Source organism: Planococcus citri, chromosome 3 (genome assembly GCF_950023065.1).
Source record: "Planococcus citri chromosome 3, ihPlaCitr1.1, whole genome shotgun sequence".
NCBI lineage: Eukaryota > Metazoa > Arthropoda > Insecta > Hemiptera > Pseudococcidae > Planococcus > Planococcus citri.
The window spans coordinates 49500935-49525767 of NC_088679.1; the positions used below are offsets into that span (position 1 = coordinate 49500935).

At 32.7% G+C, this 24833-nt stretch overlaps 2 protein-coding genes and 1 long non-coding RNA gene across 3 annotated transcripts in view; all 3 read left to right on the top strand.

The window, feature by feature from the left end:
• The first annotated feature begins 2344 nt into the window (after positions 1–2344).
• LOC135839026 (uncharacterized) lies at positions 2345–3686 on the top strand. The gene is made up of 3 exons (XR_010557523.1): positions 2345–2579; positions 2750–2799; positions 2871–3686. It is a non-coding gene; the product is annotated as an uncharacterized LOC135839026 (long non-coding RNA).
• Positions 3687–19343: 15657 nt separating this feature from the next.
• LOC135840602 (FAST kinase domain-containing protein 3, mitochondrial-like) lies at positions 19344–21317 on the top strand. The gene has a single exon (XM_065357228.1). The coding sequence runs from the start codon at positions 19344–19346 to the stop codon at positions 21315–21317; it is 1974 nt and encodes a 657-aa protein (XP_065213300.1).
• A 1720-nt stretch (positions 21318–23037) lies between these two features.
• LOC135839019 (C-Maf-inducing protein-like) overlaps positions 23038–24833 on the top strand; it is a 37364-nt gene continuing 35568 nt past the window's right edge. The window contains exon 1 of the mRNA XM_065354866.1: positions 23038–23457. The gene's annotated coding sequence lies outside the window, so the exon portion shown is untranslated. The remainder of the gene's footprint in view (positions 23458–24833) is intronic.

A 24833-nucleotide genomic window follows, 5' to 3' on the forward strand; every position in this document is an offset into this window, starting at 1 on the left:
AGAGATAGGTAGTTGATAGTAGATACCTTATATCTTTTCATTGTTAGAAAAATTGAACCCGGGTCAAGTTAGATAGGTACATATGAACTTTCAAAAAAACCATGATTTTTTTCCAAATTTTATTTTTCTTGCTTTGAATTTAAGTCCAACAAGCTTATATACTCGTATATACAAAAAAAATAAAATAAAATGATGTTTAAGAGGTGCAATTGTATGGTATGAGAAAGGAACTGTTTGTGTTTGTGTTCGTACTTCGTACACTGGGGGGAATTATTGTTTCAACAATGTAACTTACTGTTCGTGACTGCACTAGGGCAATATATTTCATTTCCTGTATGATTTATAGTCAAATATCTTTTGCCTGTTGATATTTTTCATAACCCAATAGTGTCTTTAGTATTGAAAACTAATTGTTAGCAATTACGAAAATTTATTTATACTGAGGAATTCATAGGTATTGTTTTTTTTTTAAAGCATAAGTTTGCGGGGATATGTAGATATCTACGAAATATTATCGAATCTAAACTTAGAATTTTATTGTTGCTAACTGAAGGAGAAAAAATACAAACAAATTATATTTTTTACTCGATGGAAATTTTTCCTTTCAAGTTTCAAATTACACGTAAACATTGTAATGATACTGGTAAGCCAAAATATGCCTTCCTTCACCTACCTGATACTGAATAATTTCCAACAGCTGATTGCAGATTAACGGTAGGTAAGTATAACATACATAGTAAGTATATTTATTTAATTTTATCGTTTCATTTATGAGGCTTCCATGTGTAAGTGTATTTATTAGTACTACATATGTAACTAAGCAAGTTTAATTTGATTGCTTTTATTGAGAAAAGTAATAATTAGGTACCGACTATCAGCAGATTTTTCTAGCAAAAATGATAGCAAAAAGTCGTATTGTTCTTAAAGAAGAGTGGGTAATATTTTTTTTTTAATTTTGAAATTATAATTCGTTTTTTAATCTAATTTCCTTCTCTCTCCTCTATACTTAACATTCAATTCAAAAAGTTTTTAAGAAATATTTTTAAAAAATCATTCAAATATGACGTCTGTTTTTTGAAAACTTTGTTTGGTAGGTATTCATCTATTCAATGATCCAGCGGATAGGTAATTGGCAGTGACTTTTTGGGGAAAACATTTCTATTATAAATACAAACGTTATAGCTTTCTGCCTGAATTGATTTTTAAATTTTCATGGTCCAAGTATTTTTACAAATTCATCAATTATAATTCAACATTTTGGAATATTGTATGGTGGTGTATTGTTGGAAATTTTTCTCAATTTCTTAAATATTGTGATTCCAAAACTTTTGAAAATAGCTTATTATTAACCTATCAAAAAGGAACGTTCTCCTCTGTTTGAATATTATTACTCTCACTCACCTGCCTAAAGTTCGACTTCGATCTTTTGCAAACAATACTGTAAAAATACGCTCTCATTTGGTCATAAATGTTCAAAGGGTAGTAATTTATTAAAATACGCGCTATGTTTACAAATGAATAAGTATTTACTCGAAACTTTCTGAAATTCTGTAATCTGTTTCAAAATAATTAGTATTTATTTATTCTGTTCATCGTTTCTATTTTTGCGATGTTTTGTAAATGAATACGAGAAATCAAGGAATATATTATGCAAACTATTCTTGCACATAATGCAGTAAAGTAGATACACGAATGTAAAAAAAGATTGACATGTCAGAGTGTAAGTACCTACCTAAGCCGAAAAGTTGAAAATCTTCATAAAAAAATATATGTATCTTGTAGATGATAGATATTTTAACTATACGAGTACCTCAGTCAATTTTAAAGATCTGTTGGTGTGACCGGGTTCGACGATGTTATTCCTATTCTTCCATGTATTTCAATAATTTTTCAATGCTGTACTTTTACCTATCTATATTGTATAGCTACATAAATGAATGAAACATGTAGTTGGTCGCTTGTGCACGCATGCAACTTATTTTTCTCTAAGTTGAATTTGAATTTGAATTGGCATGCATTTTAAAAATTCGGGTACCTACCTAGCTATTTAAAATTGAAAGATTGTACCGAAGTAAACAAAAAAATTATCTTGGAAAAACAAGTATCGATTGCTAAATCATTGTACTTGTACATACCTACCTAAGTATACGATTTTGTTTTGTTACTTGTTGAAGTGTTATCATCCTAGCTTGATTATAAGTGTATTATTTATGGTTTAAAATTGTTTATAGATTTGAGTCTACAGTTCTTGTTTACGTTTTATCATCTTTAGTTACCACTTCGTAGAATGTAGGTACATTTATATAGCGTAGCGTGAATGAACTAGATAAAGGTCAGTATTTGCAACCAGCGATTACAATTATTAACTGTGAAAGTGGGACAAATTTGTTGAAATTATCGGTCACTTGCGAATGCATAAAATAGAACGTTCACATACTACTCGTATTACCTGTGTATTTCTGTTCATCTCTCCTACACCTATTTTGGTAGGAAAATAAACAACGAAAATTTTTCCAAACGGTGGAAAATTGATGCTTATGATTTCCTACCACCTCTCAAATTCATTACACCTAAAATAGGTACACGTTTTTTTTTTTTTTTTTAAATTAATCATGCTTTGAAATCGAATTTTTCTAAAATTCATCGTGAAATTTTTCCTCGAATATCGTCGTGCCTGGTAGTTTAAAATAATAATTATTATACTGTGGAATGCTCTGTTTGTAAAAATTATTTTATTCGGATATTTCAGGTCATTACAGGTCATCGACATGCTCATAAAGGGAAAAATTTTATCGCCAGGTAATAATATGTTATATACTTACCTAAAACTAGAGTAAAAAATTTAAATATTAATGAGTAAGGAAATACAGCGAAGGGTAGTTGGCTGGGTGCTATGAAGATAGCAGACTATACTTACCTACCAACCCAGCTACAAACTTACAATGGAGGTGAGGTCAAAGGTGGACATACGAGTGAGAAGAAAAATACTTAAGACAGTAGGTAGGTCTAGGTAGGTAATAGGTATCTATTTGAAGTTTATTTTAAACGCAAACGCCGTAATATTTTACAATATAACTACATACCTAGATATACCTACGTATAGTTTTTCATTATTAACAGGGTGTATTCTAACCAAATTGAAAAACAAAAAAAGAACTTCGAGTTTTGAAAGATTCTTCTCTTCATTCTTGAATATTTTTGGCTGTGTACATACAGTGCATGTAGGTATTTAAAAAAAAAACCTCTTAGTTCTTCTCAAATTGATTTTACTTAATAAAAAAAAGTGAAAAAAAACATCAAATTTTTTCGGTAACTTATAGAATTACTGATTGTAATTAGGTACCTAATTTTGGATTAAAATTAAGGATCTGTTTGCAGTAAAAAACAATTCTTAATTGTGGGAATCATATCAAAAACTAAAGATTAGAACAAAATTTAGAGAATAAAATTTACCATTTTTGGGCTAACTACTGGTTAATTCATCCTTTAGAAACTTTATTTCATTTTAAAGATAGGCATATCTGTTCCTAGCAAAAAATCAGAAAAACTAAGAAAAATGAGACTTGGCGAAAAAAATCTAACATAATTTTCTCGCAGATTCATATTTTGTCACATCAATGCTTTAGTATTTTATAAACTTAGTAAATATTATATTGCAAGAATTCATTTTTCAAGCCCATTTTAAAACTGAAAATAGAGATATAAAAAATTGTGTTGTGTTATTTTGTATATATGTAGTTATTAATCATGAAATTTCATAAATCCAGATTTGTAGTTTGTTGTATAATCCTTATTTTTCCAAGTGGGTAAGTTGAGCTTTGAAAAAAACTTAAAATTAGATACTACTTCTATAAAATTGAAGAGTGTGTGAAATTTAGAACTATTTACAGAAATGTTCCTTTCTGAAAAAATACCTAAGAATTTACTTACCTAGTTAAAAAGCTCGACGAAAATTCTGTGTTTTAGAGAGTACAAGTAACAATTTTTTATAATACCAAGTACCTATAGATACTTGGTATTAGGTACTTTCTAATTTGACTCATACTTCGAGAGCTTTAAAAAAAAAGAAGAGAATTTATAAAATTCTAATTCTAATTTCGAGTTTTCAAATAAGTACATTTTTTCTGGAAAATCTTTTGCAATTCATTTGCGCAATGCGATTCGATGATTCGAATAGAAAAGCCAAGTTTTCCCATGTCATTGCTCCGTGTACGCGTTAGCATTTAATAATACGGGTTGAGTTTTCGATTTTCCAATCTTATCTTAATATGTTACCGTATGGAATATTTTAAAGCCCTTAGACGTTTATATTTTAGGACAAATGTAAACTAAGTAACACAAAAAGAAAAATGTCAGTCTCTTTATTTATGACCTATACACATTTATATCGCATTATGCATTATGCAAGGAGGTGTAGGATACAATATTTCCGGCGATAATGACGATTCGGTTAATTCAGGTGAAGATATAGCGGTAAAATCTATTACGGTGAAAGTTAATCATTCACAATTTCACGACGATGAAACTGCCGGTTACATTGTGTATTTGCCAATTTCCAAACGTGATGTATATCACTACGCCTATAAATGAACACTAAACAGGTAATGATTAAAGAAACGAAGGGAAAAAAAGTACCTATACTGTTATGAAATTGTTTGAATTGGAGAAACTGTTACAATGCCTGGCGTTGTATTCGGATGACGACGACTACCTAAATTTGAATGTTTGTAAATTTACCTATATAAATTTTCGTATAACGTATTTTGTGTGGAATTCATTGAAAAATACCTACTGTAATCTGTTAGTAGGAATATAGGTAAGTATTGGGAGGTGATACGTGTATATATGGGTGAATGTAGGTATAGGTAGAGGTACATACTGTATATTTATCTCGTTTTCTTATTATTTATTTACTTCTCGGACGAATGTTATTGTGAGAGATGTTTTGAAATACGTAATAATGTTTACAGAATACAATCGCTAATCAATGAGACGGTTGTGCATAATATGTAATGTTTCAATGTTTTCATTCTTTGTATACGTCATTTTGTTATTACTGGGTTGCATCTGCGAATAGATACATAACTGTTTTTTCCCTAATGACAAGAGGTTACGGATGATGTGGTCATTGTGTAGAAATCTGAACTAGTTTATACCTACTCCGTGTAGCTGACTTTCATATTTGTAATAGCGTAATGGTTTTATCTTCATAATGGATTCGTATGTTAACAAAAATTTTCACCGAAAATCCAGGAAGAAATTTTTGCATAATGCAACATTATTTCAGTAGGTAGAGGTAAATACCTAGTACTTACCTACCCATAAATTTCAGATTTATTATTTCTCATCATATTATCTTTCGACCAATTGATCATTGAAAGGATTGCAATTGTTGGATTTTTGGTTCGAATACCTACATTATACTGTACCTACTTTAGTAATTTTGTGGCAGTAGGTATTAAATACTTCGGCCTTCGGGTCAGTTCAATTCAATTGGAATCGAGTTACACTCTCAACATTTTCTCAGGAAAAGCGCATGTCTACCTATAGTTGTTAGGTATTCGTACGCATGAATCTTTCAATCTACCATTTGTCATTTTTTAGAAGTAGCTAATTATTTTAGATTACCATACCTATACTCATTACACTGCCCTTACTATCAAAAATGGACGGTGCCAGCTCAATTAAAATAACTCTCATCGAGTCGAGTGATTTAGATAAAAACGCAAAATTTATTGCTGATTTCCCATTGTCTATAATTTCGCAAATATTTAATTGCTAGGAAATATTGGCGATTTGATCACTCATAATCGAATAATTGAGGTAATTTTGAGACATGAAACCGAGTCAATATGTCGTCGATAACGCCGGATAATCCGTCTCAATCGGTCGGTAATACACAGATAGGTTCTTTGAAAACTGACGCCAAAGAAAATCTTCAACCCGACGATGAATTTTCACTAGCACGTAAACTTTCAACGTTACAAGTGACAAATGCTACCGCCAAACCCGAATCTGATACCAAATCCGACGATAAGGATGATCACGAACATCCTTGCGTATGCGACTTGAAGTTACCACGAAAACCATTGACGAACGAAGAAAGATACGCGAAAGCTAAGGATTACCTGAGAAATGAATCGCAAACACAGGCAAACCCGCCGAACAAGTTGGCTAAAACGGTTAGCATGAGTTCGGCCAGTTCAGATGAAAGTTCGAGTTCTTCGAGTGCAAAATCTGGACATAGAAAGAAAACCAAAAAAGACAAAAAATACAAACACGACAAAAGCACCGCCAGGATGAAAAAAAATCTCGACAGTCCGGATTACGAGTATCAAATGCTCGGCGTTGGTGGCAGGGGCGGCGGCGGTGGGGGTAAAACAAAAGTCGTTGGCCACACGCACAAGTCAAAAGCTACGAGCAGTAAATCCAGAGCTACCAACAAAGATTCAGCTGGCGGTTCAGCATCAACTAAATCGGGCGATGAAGCTGAATCCAGTCCTCGCAAGAATATTCGCTGGAAAAAACAACCGCAAATACCCATCAGGATGAACCGAACTGCGAATTTGCGACTTGAAAAAGGTAATTTGTATTGCGGTTATAAACCTCCCGGTTTGACCAAAGTCGAAGAATTTTTCAAAAAGCGAGACAGGCGAATTGCTGTTGCTAAAGCAAAAGCTAAAGCACAGGCCGAAGCTATGAAAGCCGCATTAAGAGGAAAAAGAGGAGCTGGCAATGGTGCTGACTCTGGTACCACTAGGGAAGAAGATAGGTTAGCAGGAGCAAAGTGCGAGTATTTGCGGTGTAGAAGTTATATTAAAAAATAAATTTTTTTAAATGCGATAGGTAATTGTAGCCTATTAAGTAGGTATTAAATGATTTTTAAGAAAATCGGACAAGATTTTGTTGAGTGTTTCAATCTGTGCCTATATTATTGTTTCATGTTGAAAAATGACCCATTTTTTATTCGTAGGGTACCTAATACCACATATTTATCGGTTCATCTCGCCTAATTTTTGTTGAAAAAATGATTCGGTTTCTTTTCATCCATTACAAATATGTATTACGTAGGTATAATAAGGTAGGTATTAAAAAATTTGTATCTGCTTCAATATATATATTATCTTATATTTTTATTAGCTAAAAGATTACGAAGAAAGATTACTCTGGTGATGGCGAAACAGTTAAGCTTTTTTACAATGTTCTTGTATGACGTCTACTTGAACGCAGCGGTGAAATTGAACAGCTGCCGACGATTCAAGTATGCAAAATTACGCATTACACTGTTGGTTAGCACGTCGTCGATGTACCGCAATATAATTTTTTCGATGGTTGGTGCGATGTATTTGAACAAGTTTTGCGCATTATTTATGAAGCTTTCGAATAGACGAATGAGAATAACGCATAAATGATCTCTACAATCAATAATAATGTAAACCTCTACCCAACTAACCTATCTACCTGAATACTCTCCCTAAAATTTTAACGGTTTTATCATGATGAAGATCTTTCAGTCTTCAATTAATTCTTTAATGATTCTGAATAGGTACTTATAATTTCAGAATCACATACTCCTTCAGAGCAACATCTCTGATTGATTTTAAATGGAAGAATGGATTTACCTACTTGGAAGAAAATGTAATTTTTGGAAACAGCATGACCTGAAACCACCATGGCAAAATTTTTAGCTGTCCAAATTGATTTTTCGATTTATTCGAATTTATGAGAGTCCAAAAATGGCGATTTTCTGAGATTCGTGTCTTTTTTTCTTTTTTTTTTCTTTCAGTATTTTAAGTCATTCTGGAGCTTCCAGTGCGATTTTAAATTTTTTTCAAGATTTTTAAATTTCTCCAGAGGTCACAGAAATTAACTGAAGCATTTGAAAATTGCGTTCCAGTGTTTCTGGACCTATAGGTACTTATCTAACAAGGGAACCCTCCCACATGATAATCTCCGATTTGAATGAAACTTGGACAGGTGGAAAGAGGACCTCAAAAAACCCCTATCCCTAAATTTTCAGCTGCTGAAGTTGATTTTTCTATTTTTGGCGAGCATGTGAAGTTTCGTGTATTTTTTATACTTTTTCTCATGTTATGTGTCAAAAAATTCGATTTCTGATGATAATTCCAGATTTGGCCGACGGTAGTACTTATCGATTAGGTATCAAGCAGAGACCCTTTAGCCAAAATTTCAGCTGCTGAAGTTCATGTGGTGGGGAGAAACGGCCATTTTTTGAATTCATTCATAACATGGGAAAAAAGTAAAACAGTAAAAAATCTTGTTTCCTGAACGGATGGCCGGATCCGGCCAATGATGGCATGAGTCGATTTGGTATTCGGCAGAGACTGTTTGACCAAAATTTGAGCCCTTGAAGTTCATTAGAAGAGCTTAATTGACTCATTTTTCAAATTTTTCAATGGCATTTAAAAACCACCAATTGGGCAAAAAATTCGATTTCTGATGATAATTCCAGATCCGGCCGGCGGTAGTATTAGTCAATTAGGTATCAAGCATAGACCCTTTGACCAAAATTTCAGCTGCTGAAGTTCATGCGGTAGGGAGAAACGGCCATTTTTCGAATTTACAGAACAACTTTACCGCATGTGTACACAAAACTTCAAACGCTCGTCAAAAATCGAAAAATCAACTTCAGCAGCTGAAAATTGGGGGATGGGGGTTTTTTGAGGTCCTCTTTCCACCAGTCCAAGTTTCATTCAAATCGGAGATTATCATGTGGGAGGGTTCCCTTGTAAGGAATTTATCCACAATTGGAGCGAATTTCAAACGAACGTACCTCGAGTGAATTTTTCTAGACAACAGATTTATAAGGCAAAATAATTTAAAAAATGTAAAATTTTCTGATCGTAGAACAATTTTTAAAAACTTACGCTAATGAAATTTTATCTTATCTGAAATCAATCCTCACAAATCGTCAGAAAGCTAGTTTTGACTGAATTACAATATTACTTTGGAATTATTTTCCTAATTCACTATACTAATTTCTCAACAATTTTTAATCACATCAAATGAGACCTGATCAGATCCCTCATCATTTTCCCCTGAGTTTCTCGAGAATATCAATTAAAGAGCGTTTTTAGATGAACTTTATTCACGATTCAATTTTAACAACATTAGTACCTACTACAAGTTTTCCAAACAGTTTCTGAACAATATTTTGAGTGAATTTTCCCTATTTATGAAATTAAAGAAGTACCTAGATTTTTTGGGATTTAGCTGTAGGATTTTCAATCATTTTTCGATGGATTATCTCAATATAAGGAAAGTTTTTTGAAATCAATATGTATATGTCGTATAAATAATTTTACAAATTACCTATATATAGCCAATTTTAAGGCAATCTCTGATAATTTTGAATGAATTATTGGAAGAATTATAAATTTTTAAAGGAAAATTTTCCATTTCGAGTGGTTTAAAAATTTTTGAACATCAACGAGCTCTTTCTTCAAAGTTGAGTTTTTATTATGATATAAATTTAACACTTTCCATCAGATCTTATCAAGTATCGCCTCCTAGAAAGCAACCAAATCTAACGTGCAATGAATGACTAAAAAAATTGTTGGAAGCAATACTAATAATTCTGCGATTTTGATTCATTTGGCAAAAAAATTTTTTTAGCCTAATCATATTTTTTTAATTTTTAATTTTTTTTTGCAAAGGTAACTGTAGGTAATTAAACGTAATGAAAATACTTACCTACATAGAGAAAAAAATACCCCAGATTAATAATAAAAATTAAAAAAAATTATTTATCCATAATTCCATAGATACAGGTAATAAGTACCTATTTCTACCGAATTATCTGCTCTAATATTTAGACTCACCTGTGGCTGTACCTACCTATACAGGAAGTAAAGTTTATTTGATATCTACAGCTTCAAAGTTGTTACTATAAATCCCTCTCTATTCGTCACAATTTCAAAATGTAATTAATTGGCGATTTTTTAAACTCGTATTTACTCACACTCGCAAGAATCGCAATGTTTATCTTATACGAAACGATGATAACGTTATTTTTCTGCATATTCGTTTACGTGAAAGTGAAATTGGCACAAAGTTTAAACGAAAACATTATCGTGTTTTTTTTTAATATAAATACGACGAACATTATTATCGGCAGTAGTGGAAAAGGAAGGAAATATTTATACGATAAATTTTTGTCATGTTTCCTTACCCTGTTTACCCCTCGCGATCGTCGACTCTCTTTTCAAGTTTTTCTCTTTTCTATTAACAGTGCGATACGACTATCACCTTGACCATGGCCTTGTACAACTTTAAAATTTTGTCTATCAAGGTTTTGGATAGTCGACACGTGTACTTAATAGCTTCTTTAAAGCCCACGTTATCTCGCATTTATACCGGGTCTCCATTTGAATACGAGACCTGTCAGGGAATTTTTACAAAAAATGTAGGTTGGCAACATGTAATTGCAATGCATTGTTTATGGTATGCAGCACCACCAACCTACTGGCTTGAAAAAAATCCCTGAAGAGGGCCCGCATTCAAATGGAGACCCGGTAGGTACTAGTTTATTATCAATGTGTACCGAACTTGGTAGGCATAAAAGTGTACTTTTTATATCGATTTTTCCATCACAAAATACTCGGATACATAATAAAACCAACGTGGTGAAAATTTACAACTTTCGGACGTTTTACTCCGGTGTTCCTGGCTGATAAGCAGTGATAGTTACATTTCATTTTGAAAATGATTCGTTTATCTTTATAGTACCTGTAGGTTTAATGAACCTTCCTAGAAAAAGATGAATTGTAATATGGCGTTGCAAAATTGATCATTAAATTATACCTGATTATAAATAAAAATAGCCACGAATTGAAAATTATAGGGTTTTCGTTATATCGTGAAAAGCCTACCGTTATTTATATTTTGGATCAATATTCTAACCAACACTATGACACAGGTTTAATGAACACCTATCTAACTGAGTACATTTGTTTCTTTTCAATGACAAATGCCTCGATTGCGTTGGCATTAAAACGTGAGATGTGCTTCTACAGCGACTTTCAAGCACAAAATTTCGAACAAATTTTAGTGCAAAATGGGTAACTTATGGGTGTATTTAGAGACCAATAATTACTTTTTTTTGCTACCTATTTTATTGTTTTTTTTTTTTTTTTGTAAATTATTATTAGGTATTTTAACTTATTTTGTAAGTACATATTACACAAGTCGAAAGTGAACTGGTTTGTTCACAAAACGACAATCGAATTATCGCAGTGCCAAAATTTAAAGCATACATAATTAATTGGAATAACGCCACGTCTCTTCCCCCTCCACCGGTATATCTACTCAGACTATGTAGAAGTCGGGGGTGTGGAACTGAAGGAGAATTTCAGACGTAAGCATTAGATAGACCACTTTATCAGACGGTCACATGAGAATATTTCAAATTATCTGCGTTTTTTCGCTACCCGCTTCATAAATAAAAAACCTATTCGTTAAAATAACGCGTAAAATTTTGGTATTGGAAATTTTGCCTGAACATTGATGATTCCCAAGTAGTCGAAATATATAAACTACGCGTTTTTAAATGCTTTTGCGTCATATTCGTTTTCATGAACTTAATGCGCACATTGTGGCTCATCAGCTCATGTACCTATACTATGCCTATACTATACCTCTACCTGTATGTACGGGTAGAAAGATAAATTTTTGAAAAGTGATTATCAGCATGAAAATATTACTTTACTGGTGCAGTATTGAAATTTCTTCTTTTAAGGAAAATATTGGTTCAAGTAATACTCGCTGATTTTTTATATCGTGTCGTGATTGAGGTTAATGATTGTTGCCAATTAGAAGTTTACAAGCCGTGAACCATTTTTTTTTTTTTTTTTTTTTTTTTTTCATTTTTGTCATAATGTAGTATTATATTTTCATATTTATACGAACGATAAGTAACTCGATTAACTTGGTGACTAAAAATTTTCAAACCTTGACCCAATATAGGTGATTTTTTAAATCGATAGGTATCTACCTACTACCTATTTTATTGCCCCACCATCTTTTTAATTGGCTGGAGCACGTTATAAGATAATAAAAGAACACCATTATTTTTATGATTCAAATTGAAGTCGTGATTAATTGTGCATAGTAAGTTAAAGTTCGTAAAATTTGCCAAAAAAAAAAAAAAAAAAAAAAAAAAAAAGGAAATCGTGGAAATATTTACAGAAAATGACAATTGTTAACAAAATAAATGTAGGTAGAGGTACCTACCGTGAATTATTATTTGTTTTTTTCTTTATGTATTCCTCTGCTCTAGGAAAGAAATCGTGATACGAAATGCATTAGTATACTCCACTCCAATAAAATTTAGAAACAGTAGTTTTTGGGTCTTCCACTTCCAAAAGCGTGAAATACACTTAGAGGAAGCTGACAGTAGGTACATACATGCGAATTAAATGTATCTGTTCTGTGTCTACCGGTTGACAATATTTTCACACGTAGAGAAATGAGTTTGCGAAATGTAGGTCGGTGATGGATATCGTACCCATGTTCTTTAAAAAAAAAAAAATTTTCGAAATTTTTACCCGATAAAACAGGCGGATGGAGGCCATCAAAAAAGGTCATATTAGGAATATACTTATAGAATCTGTTCACCTCACGAGGAAATGGTCAGATGTGTCAAGTGCCGAAATCAGCCATGCTTGAAAAGGTTGCTTACTTACCTACTCCTCGTCCTCCCCACTAGGTAAATAACAGTGTCACTGACTTGTTGGCTATATTCTATGTGTTTTCAATATTTCTGACTATTTATGTGATTATCAGAAATATTATGTGAAAGATTATTTTTTATTGCACTTTAAAATGCTATTAAGTACGAGTATACTTCAAGCTCTAACATCTCAATTTTCGTTCAAAACAAAAAAACTCCTATAAATTTATCATGTTTTACACTTGATTAAAATTCTCAGAGTTGATTAAAAATCTCAGTACTGCACTACACCGTGTCAAATGGCTCACCAAACCAAACAACGATACCATTTTATCCTCGCCACATTAAAATTTTCTATTAAATCCTAGAATTGTATTAATTTTAAATCCCGATCCTTCTTGAGCAGATAAACTTAAACTCCCTTAAGGTATGACTATATGCTCAAAGATTTGTATTTGTATCTAATAGCACTATAGACGAATCCAAAATAGTTGCCAGAAAGAAGAGTTCCAAAATTTTTTCTCATTGTGATCAACTTTTTGGTTCTAAATTTGTTTGAAAAGCAATCAAAGAGCTAATTCTCGACTATGTATTTTTATCTATAGGATACCTACTCAATTAATTCTTATTTTATTCCTAAAAGTAATTTCTCAAATTCAATTAACATCTTGGTAAAAGAGGGGAGATCCGAGATTTCAATCTCAGCCCTCACGAGAAAAATGCACCAACGCCCCAGTTGCGAAATTTTGAGCTCAGATATTTCTTTTGAAATCATTCGTGCTTTGTGTATAGGTAGGTGTGCGGTTCTGTTGAAAATTTCAAACTGAGATGTACATCTAACCAAACAAACTGTTGGTGACGTAGGTATTCTTCAGTGAATTTAGCTACACATAGCTAGGAGTACCTACCTGTTTTACGTAGGTACACGTGGTATACGGATTTTAATTTTTAATGATCCAAAAATTCAACGTTACGAGTTTTAACTTAATTTTTGATCCAATTACACAGAAACAAATTGGCACTATCGCCGAATTAAAAAGTATATTTGATAATTCGATAATTAACGATAATATTATAATGAAAAACGAATTCTCCAACGTCAGTAATCCGCCATAAGTGCGTAGATAGGTAGATTATCGCAGAAATACATATAGGATTCGACTTGGATATTGGATAAGTAAGTATGAATCGCATTGGTGTTTTATGTGTTGACCATGAACGTTTATTTTCACCGAGGATACATTGTTGTAAACGATGATTATTCAAGGTTGTAAAAATACACTTGATCATTGCAATCGAGTACGTCGAACCAGCTGTAAAACAAAGTCCATTCCTCAAGGACATCAAACTAAGTACTTAACCCTTTATACTTATTTAGGTACCTATCTAATACATATCAGCGGCGTAGCAAAAATTGATTTCGTATTACGTTCTTTGAGTATACTTTTTGCCATGTTCAAGGGGAAAATTTGATTCCTTATTGTTCAACTTGCTGCGAGTTGTGTTATCAGCGAATAAGAATCAATTTTGTTAAAAGTTTAAGCTTACTATGATACGACAGCAGCAGCAAAGGTTCTTCAATAGGCATTTTATCCATATTTCATTTCAATATTACCTACATTATGTAGAGTAGGTACCTAACTACCTATAGTACCTACATACGACGCAATTTAATTTGAATTTTTGGAAAATTTAAACTTACAAATTATTTTTTAAGCTCATTTTTTGAATTCCAGTCCGCGTAACTGATTGGATCAGGTAATTAATTTAGGTACCTAAAATTGTCATTTGTATAATATTGTGTAGAGAGTTCAAAAACAAAAAACAAAACAAAAAATCGATGAAATCAGGTAGACAAATGTACCTACTGCCTATTATATTTTTTGTCGGTTCGGGCATTTAATTTGTATTTTCAATTTTGCAGATATTTTCTATGTTAGGTATGTGTACATATACTTACTCCAATTAGTTTTCTTTGCCTTAATAAACTATGCTTACCTACTTGATGAATAAAAATTGAACAAAAAATAGGTTACCTAGTGCACTTACCTACTGTTCTACAAAGGAATTTCAATCACTTAAACTAAATTAATTTTCAATAATCTGCTGATAAGAAAGTAGGTACCAATATCTTTATCTATGTTATCAGTTCCAAAAATACGATTGACCCGAACGTGGATAGGATAGGATAGGATAGGTAGGTCTAGGTACCATTTAGTAGATGAATGTAATTGTTTATTGTTGATGTTTTCGTTAATTCTACTCCATGCATAAAATAAAGTAGGTACTTATATCGTTCTTATAGTACCTACAAGCATTATTTTGCTTTTTTCATTAGTGATACATAAATTATTACGTATTTTAGATTACCTACCAATGTTTCCGATACGAGAAAAAATTGATATTTATCGTCAGTATGTTTATTTATACCTACCTAATGGGAATATGCGATAACGTTTTGAATTAGTTATTTACCAACGTATTATCAAAATGAAAATTATCTGTTTCAAACATTACAAATGATGTAATGACTGATGACTGCATTTTGAGCCAACTTATTATCATAAATGAGCTCGCAAATAACTTTCAAATTTACAATTTTTTTTTATATTTTGTATAATGTACCCTCTGAGTTTTGATAAAATTGAACTTTTGACTATCCTACGTATAGATTATGAGAAATTAATGGTGGTTTTAAAAAAAAGTAACATATTTTCTTTATTTCAAAATGAATAAGAGTACCTACCGAAGATTCGTATTTTGATTTCAATACCTAATCTATAGGCAGGTACTTAATATGCAAGAAAAAGTTATTTTACGACCAATTTTCAATATTGTAGTTAGGTACCTACTCTGTCTGTATTGCTCGCATATGCCAATATCTTTGCATTAGTTTATGTCTACTTACAATTAGACATTAGGTATACACAGGAGGTATCTTCACCTAGCTATGTTGAAGCCGTTGAAGGTCATACGCTACGCTACAACAAATGCAAATAGGTAGGTGTACTTAAAAACGCCAGCGTTGAGTGTATTTCAAAAATCAGTGATTAAACCACATTCGAAAGCAGGAACGTTTCAGAATTGAAATGCTCACTATTGTAAAGCAAGTGCTCTATTTTGTAAGAAAACAATTAGATTACCGAAGTCAGGGTTGTTGTGATCCGGATCACATTTGAGTGATCTGTATCCGTGATCCGGATCATTTTCTGTAGTAGGAATCGTGATCCGTGATCCGGATCATTATACCACAACGATTCGTGATCTATGATCCGATTCAAAATTTTCCGCAGATCATTTTTTCACGGATCCTTTTTTTCCACCAGTAATGCTGCATTGCTGCATGTTTTTGCTTTGAAAATTCGATTTTATTAAAAATTAATGGAGTTGAAATCAATTTGTTGGATATGTAGGTAAACCCCACGTAATTATTTTTTGAAAAATTTGCACACTGTGTTTCATAAAAGTCAATCTAGAGGCGAAAGGAAGCGTCCTACGAAAAAATTACACATGATCAAAATTGTAGAGAATTAAATTTCCAATCGACATAATCTCATTAGTTTCCCTCTAGGATGCTTAGTTTTTGATTTATTGACAAAAAACTAAAATTTTTTGAAATGTAAAAATTTCATTTTTCAATTTCTGCAAATGTTTTGAAAATTAAATGGAGACTATTTCGTTTTTTCACGTTTTTGTTCAATCTTCAATTTAAAAAAACCAATTTAGTACCTTATAGTACAATTTCCTTGAAATGATCCGAAAAATGATCCGTGAAATTTGATCCGGATCACTTTTTTCTGGAGTGATTCGTGATTCGTGATCCGGATCACAATTTTCCGGAAGATCTTTGATCCGTGATCCGGATCACAAATTTCTCAATGATTCGTGATCCGTGATTCGGATCAAATTTCCGTGATCCGCAACAACCCTGACAGAAGTTAAGTACTTCTGTTTTTTAACGTAAGTATAGTAGGTACCCAAAGAAAATTTTTTATTCAAGTAATAAATGCGAGAATGAAAAAGAAAGATCATCATTTTTGAAATTTTAATTTTCGATGATTTTCGTGAATGTTATGCTACAGCTACATATTCTGCTCCTACCCCTTTAAGCGTGAGTACTGTTACCCCTTCGATAGGGTACTACCCTACCTTCGAATTGTTCGCAAAGTGCCATTTTGATTAGTGTTCGAAGATTTTACGCATCCAGCTCCTTCGTTAGTTCGTCACCTCTCACCGTTTCAATCAATTTCCCCTCTCTCTTATTTTTGCAGAATGCAGGTAGAGCGTAGCAAAACCTGATTTTTAGAACGGTTTCATTGTTTGTTTGGGTTTTCGACCTCCTTCCTTCCCCTCTGAATCTTGTCGACGATTCGACGACTGTCGATCGCTGTCGACTGGATGCTATCAACGGTGAATCGACGACTCTACCTTAAACTACACCAGTTAATTGGCTCTGGCTACAACAATTTCATTTTGCTACATTCGATTCGCGTGCTGGACAGTGGACTCTTGATAGGCGCCTATTTTCAACTTGAATTCACGGCTCATATGCAACTGAATTACTGCACGAAAGTTGTTAATTTATTCTCAGACAGGAAAAATCCTTTTCTAATTTGAATTGAAAAATTCATTCAACTAGGTATCCAGTTTAATTGATAATTTTAATTTCTACATTAATACAGTCAAACACCCTGTTGGTTTTCTATTATGCATAATTGCATGATTAACTGACATTCTTATCATGAGGTATCTTGAGTAGGTACTTCCTATTTGAGAAGTCAGAGCAGCAGTTATAACATGTACCTGTTTATGTACTTCCAAATTTCTTCCAAAATGATTTTCGATAATAAAGAGAGGGTATACCTATACCCATAGCCCATAGATGTTTGGATTGATATATGTACTTTAAATAAGTACCTACTTATCTATTCGAAACTCTCTAATTTGTAGGTACCTACGCGCTACAGCTTTAGCCCTACACTAACAGCTAGGTACCTATACCTAAGTACCTACATAATTTTTTTTTCACAACAGGAAATTTTGAAAACATAAACATGAAATTCGGTAATAAACAAAAAGTTGATTTTCATTTCTCATTTCATACAGGTCAGTACAGTCCCAGTCCAATGTGTATGAATGTAAATGTGTAGTGTGAGTGTGTATGTGTATTGTGTACCATACTGTGTAACAGTATCACTATGTACGAGTTGTTTCTTTATTTTCGTTTCTTGATCCAATGATCATTCATGTTCATTCATCAAACGAATAGTTAAGTACATAATTATATATTGAATTGCGTGAGATGAATTAATCAAACAAAAATGTAATAAAAGCATGGATTGACCAGACCTTTTTTTGGTGAAAAAAAAACACACGGGTCGATAGTTGATCTTGATATTTGATACTCTTCAACTTCAACTAGTTTCTCGAATGAAACGTTGATAATAGAGCCCTGCGCCGACAGCGAAATGATCGGCGGCGGCTACAGTACGCGCAGCACTGTGGCTGGCGGCGGAGCCGATTCCAGCCGAAGGTCTTGGCGGCTGCCAAAATTTTGCTCGGCGGCGGCTCAGCCGGCTACAAAGTTGAAATTTTGGGGTAATTTTTCGTAAATTTTAAAATTACCCCAAAATAAAAATTGGAAAGCAAAATCAAATTCAACTTCTCAAATGAAAATACCAATTTTTTCCGAGCTGAAAAGATTGGCTGTTTTTAATGATGAAAAGTTTTGATTTTTGTTTTTGAAAAAGTCAAAATATTCGAAAAATCCTCCTGAAATTTGCTGATTGAGTGAGTTGAGCCGGCTCAGCCGAGCAGATTACTCGGCGGCGGCTGCGGCGGCTGAAGTAATTTTTGAAACGGCGGCGGCGGCTTGAAAAATGTTTGAAAAATCGGTGGCGGCGGCGGCGCGGCGCGGCGGCGCAGGGCTCTAGTTGATAATTTAAAATTTTTGTTTTTGATTTTGAGAGAAAAGTAGAAAACTGTCTCATCTTCAAATTTAAATACCTATGTATGCTTTAATAATTATTGTCATTGTCTATATCAATATGAGAAAGAGTATTGAGATTGAGACTCTTTCTCTAGGCCTAGGCTTCATCCCATGCTAATGCTAGTATAGATAGATACTACCTGAAGGCTGAAGAAACTGATTAAGTGATACGTGATACTACTACACTATACCTAAGTATGATTTTTTGTCACAAAAATGGGCCCTTATTTTTACAAAATGACGAAATGTTTTCACTTTTTCAGTTTTAATTTTCGAAATTTTGATTTTGAAATTAAAAAAAATAAAATAAAATATTGTTGGCCATAATGTACAAGAAGTCAAGCCAACAAAATGCTGCCTACAAAATTTTATTTTTTCAGCATGCCAATAAATTTACTTATCATAAAGTTTTGTTTTTCTCTTCAAAGTTTTTCAATTTCACGAAAGTTTGTTCAAAGTTTTCAAGAATAGTAATTAAAAAAATTGAAAATGAAAAAGTTAATTAAAAAAAATACGTGTAAATTGTCAGAGACGTTAGTTCAGATTTAGTGTTGAATTCACGTTGTTTTATTCGTGTCTACGCGTGTTGGAGTTGCAGTTCTTCGCTGTACAGTAAAGTGATGCAACAGTACGTTTTTATATCATTGCCATAAATCTGAAACTATGGCCCTGGCATCAAGTAAACAACTGCTTTGTAGAAGATTCTTTGCATTGGGATTCCAAGTCAGAAACCGTATTGCAGGTTCGATGTACGATGCTATATCAGCTCGACACTTCGTATCAAATGAAAGTCTGGGCAGCACCACTCTCATTATGCAAAATGGAATGGATGTCCAAGAGCTACCTTTAGTAGTGAAGAAAATCAGTGGTAATGAGGCTTCAGTTCTGCTGTTTAGCAGTGGTATTGACAACGACTCGAGTAATGACTGTAGTAACACAAATCGCAATGTTACGAATGATATAACAGATGAGGAACTACAAGACATAAGTCGTGGATTTAAAAATTGTTCTTCCATGAATGAGCTTTTGAAATTACTTGAAGTTGTACCTTCCACCTACGTTAATTCTTCTGTAGCATTTCATATATTGGAGAAAATGATGGAATTGGACGGCGTTAGTAAATCTTTTGATAATCACACATACGACGACATTGCAGATAATTTCACAAAGACTGCAGTTTTCAATCAGTTGATTAATGTGATATTTTTGAATAATGAACCTTCCGTGTTGCTACAGTGCCTGATATTAATGAATAGAAATTCACAGTTCAAGAAAAATCTAATGCCGCATTTCGAAAAACTGAAGGATCAGATATTATTGTTAGTTACAGGAAATAAGTACAAAATTTCCGAAGTATGTACCATCGTGAATGAATTTCAATCTGTCGGTGCTACTGCTGACATTGATAAAATGTGGGTCGGTATTACCGAAGAGTTCGCCAACATCGACGAGAAAAATATTGTTAATGTTTACCGAACTTTACCATATTTCGATAAAAGTCGCGGAGTAATCGCAAGCACTTTGCATAGGAAAATGACCAGCGTTTGGTGGAATATCGTCGGTACAGATATTGCTGAAATCCTCGCAATTACTAAAGAAACTCATTCAAGTTCTTATAAATTATTGCAAATTTCTGCTAGATGGTTGAACACCAAGATACACACTATTTCCGAAGATGAATTGTTATCAATTTTAAAAGGTTTTCATGCTTTGGATTTCGTAAATTCTCAAATTATCACTGCGCTAGAACGATACATAAAAATCAAAGGCATGGGTATCGTAAACGATACTTTATTCGGTAGCATTATGGAATATTGTTCGTATTTTAGAATACGTTCGATTCCTATTCTGAGTAAATGTTGCGATTATTTTATTCGAAACGGCAAGAATTTATCTCCTTCCGTATTACGATCTATTATTGTTCCTTTCGGACATCTGAACTACAGTCCTGATAGATCTCACGAATTTTGGAAACTACTGGAAGAAGTTTTGAGAGATAAGTTTGCGCAGTTTCACGCTGAACATGTTTTAGACGTTTTACTCAGTTGTTTATACCTTGAGAGATTTCCTATCAATTTTATGAACGATGTTTTCAATACATATTTTTTAACCAATTTACAAAACACTTGTGCTGTGTGGGATACTGCGAAAACGAAATTGAAATTGATTGATCAAGCGATGACTTTGGAGTGCACATCATATCCTGGACCTCTACTCTATAAGGATTTCAAATCAGTTTTATATGGAATTGACGATAGAATAAAATTCTTTGTAAAAAATTGTAAGGAACAATTAATCGCCACTGCCGGCTCAGAAGATAACTTACAATTATTCAAATACGTTCGCAGTACCTCGTTAGTAAACAATGTTTTTACGATTGATGCATTGATTACTTCTGCGGCGAATTCGCATCCAAAAAGTGACCCGTCAAAGCCTATAGCACTGTTGTTTCATATTCCCGAACATTACATTTTAGAAGAAAACCTTCTAATTGGTCCTCAGGTTTTGAGGCGACGTCTTTTGGAAAAACTTGGATATAAGGTTGTAGATTTGAATTATTTGGAATTGGTGAAATTGCGCTCTCAACCGAAATTTTTTGTAAGTCATATTAAACAAGCCATTGGAGAACAACATTAAATCATCGCTATAGAATATGTGTTAATGTTTGTCCTTTTCTTTTCTCGTGTTCATGTATTAAGTCACATTGTAAACCGTTTACTTGTACCTATGTAATTGTAAAGTAACTGTATTTTCTATAACTTGAATGTAAAAAGTAATTTAAACTTCGATATTGAGCTGAAAATGTACTAATTGGTTGAATAATTGATTTCATTTTTTGAACTGATGATCAACAGATTGTTGAATTTTAATTATGTATCTGTGAGCTATTTGTTACCAATGAGAATCGTTAAAATAAATTTTGTTGGAATTTGTTACTATTTTTTTCATTATTTTTGTTTTGTTGTTTTCAGAGTTTGGTGAAACATGGAGAATTTCAACTATAGAAAGGTGTACCTATTGATATTGTCAAGTTCATCTAATTACAACATAAACATTTTATTAAAGCATTTCGCTTCATTTCTCAAATATGCAATGAATTTAAACATTTTTTATTTTTCAATAGCTGTCTGTTTGGTGAATGATGTTATTAGACGAATAACAAAAAACGTATTGTGGAGCAAATCAATCTGATATTCAAGTTGAATCAATTAATTTTTAATCAGACATTTCTAAATTTTTATTTGAAAGTATTGCCTATCCTGGTCACTTATGATCATTTCAAAATATTTGTACATATTTAAAAATCCTGTCGTCGATTGATGAATTGTTGGGTAAAGGAGGTCAATGATGATTATGTTCAGTAGGGTATCATATTATACAAATCATGGAGCTTTTTTTTTTCTTCAAAAAATCACGACGTGGTCGATACCCTATAGAAGTTGCAAAAATAAGAATATACCTATATGATTGTCCCAATTTTTGGAAATTTGTGCAATTTTTCGAACTTCGGTCGGGTAAAAAAGCTCGAGTGTGAGTTAACATGGTAGGATTGATGAATGCGAATACTTTTTGTACAGAAGTCTTACATGCTTAATTTACATTCTATCATAAATGAGATCGGTGATTGATTACAACTTTTTGTCGTCTGTCTTTTACGTAAGATCTTTTTGATATGAACAGGGTAGCATTCGTTGATCGCTATTGTTCGAGTCTTCCTTTCATTTCTGATGATGAGTTTACTTCATATTTCTATTTCTACGAGTATTTTATGCTTGTATGAACGTCTCAGAAGTCAGAACCTTCAATCATGTCACTGAGTGGTTTTTGAATGTATTACGAATGGAATGAATTTATTTTCACCTCAAGCAGCAACATGGACAAATTGAATTGCCTACTTACCTAAACGTGAATAATTCGATGAGTACCATTTTTTTATTTTTATGATCTTATCAATTTTGAATTTTATTATAAGTAGGTATAAGGATAATTTAATCATTTCTCTCAACATATTTGATTGATTATAAACTTACTACCTACATTCTATCTAGTGGATGAATTATGTAGGTACATTCAAATTTCATTCCTTTTCAATTGGGTATAAATGAGTATGTATACAGTTGTATCGCCAACTACCTATATAATGAATTTAAAAACTTAATCATTTCCTTAAGAATGACGAAGCAGCCTTAGAAATTGAAACTAATATTGTAGAAAATTTTTAAAAAAATATACCTACATAAAATTTAGCGCCTAAATGCTCAAAAGCAGCATTCGCTTGCACGCATATGCCTCAAGAAAATCTCCTACGCATCTGAAATGCGCACCTGGTAATAACGAAGTGTCGATGGTATGCTTTCGATATTTCGTTGGAACTGTTGCGACTTGCGAAGTCAACGTTTGTTCGTGTACATTACATGCACAGCGAATATTGATGCGGCAGTCGAATACTGGTAAAATGTATCGATAAATTCGACTGTGCTCGTTACTTTCGTTTCGTTCTCTTTACAAATAAAAAACAGACGTACAAATTTGTCATGTCTCTCGGTTCATGTTGGAAATAGTGTTCGAGTTTTGTTTTGTGAAATATGTCTTCGATTCGCGTATTTTTTTGGGTTAGTTTTCACGATTCTTACTTGTGTAGTCTTTGAATTTTTTTACAACTTTAATCACTCGGAAAATCATCGGAAGTTTTTGCGTGTTAGTGATTTTTCAACTGCATATTCTTGAGTTTCACACAGATATACCTACTTTGAAATTGGTCCTAAAAATTATTCTGGTGAGTAATCTAACAATAATATGAAAACAGAATAGGCAAATAAATATGCAGTTTATTTATGTACCTATTTACTATAGATTGTATTTGTACTAGGTACTTGGTTGAGTATAATACATAAGTGTTGTATGCAGTATTACTATATCATCATTCAACATGATGAAATTAAATTTTTTTGAAATGAATTGCATGATTAAGGAACACTGTTCCTGTTCCACTGAATTGATCTGCATATTCTGTCAACTTCATCTGCAACTGCAACTGTGTTTTCAAAATTTTCATTTTTTTTGGGGGCAGCGTCTTGACACATGTATGGGGGGTCACTGAAAACCCCCTTAAATTTATACCTCAGTTCCATTTCCTGTACCTATCATAAATGCATTGTGATACTTTGATTGTTACTACTTAGTACTTACGTAGGTACGTCTACGTACGTGTACATATCATGTGATAAGTGTCTGATATTTTTTTTTTTTTTTTTTTTTTTTAGAACGGTTTATGAATTAAAATTTTGTAATAATGTTTAATTACAATTAGTTATAAAATCAGGCATATTGATCAAACGAAATTAACGGTAAATATAAGTAGGTACTTACTATGGGATTAATGAACAGATTAAATTATAGGATCCTTCCCCCCTTCCGGTCAAGTATTACTGCGACGGATCGACTGACATGTTAGGAGATATACAATTTTGACGACGAATAGAGAACTTATTATGATCAGCTGTATAATCAACTTGCCAATTGTAGGAGTTATGCAAACAACAAAACAGAAATTATGTATCATTTCAAAAAACTCGACCATTCACTTCTCCGTGCGTAAGTTGCGTGGACGAATTAAAAATTTGTATCATCGTTATCACGTGTTTTTGTTGTTTTTAAAATTGAATTTGAAAGGACACCCCGCATTTGAAAGTCCTTCTTAATGTACGCATTATTATCGAATAATTCTTGGTTTTCCATTGCAAAATAGCTTGAGATTGTGAATGTGAGGTTGAGGATCAATTGAATTTTGAAGTTCATCTTCAACTTCAAGATGTACCTATGTACCTAAGATCTGGTATAAGACGAACAATGCACTTTATAACTCCAATTTCTAGAGGAATGACGCGATTCATTATTCAGTTTACCAAATTCATTTGACCAACTTTATTCAGCTTCAGTTCATTTTCCTAACCTTAATTTCTACTCGTAGTGCCCTATGAAAAGTTTTGGGGTTTAGCTTTAAAGCTTTTACTTTTAAGTTTGGCTTTTATTCAATTTTTTAAGTTTAGTTCTTATATTTTTCGTCAATTTTGAAGAGGCTGGATAGTCCTTCCAGGTTTCATTTTTTCTAGATGCCTTACGGTATGTTCAATCTGTGCAACTAATATTCAT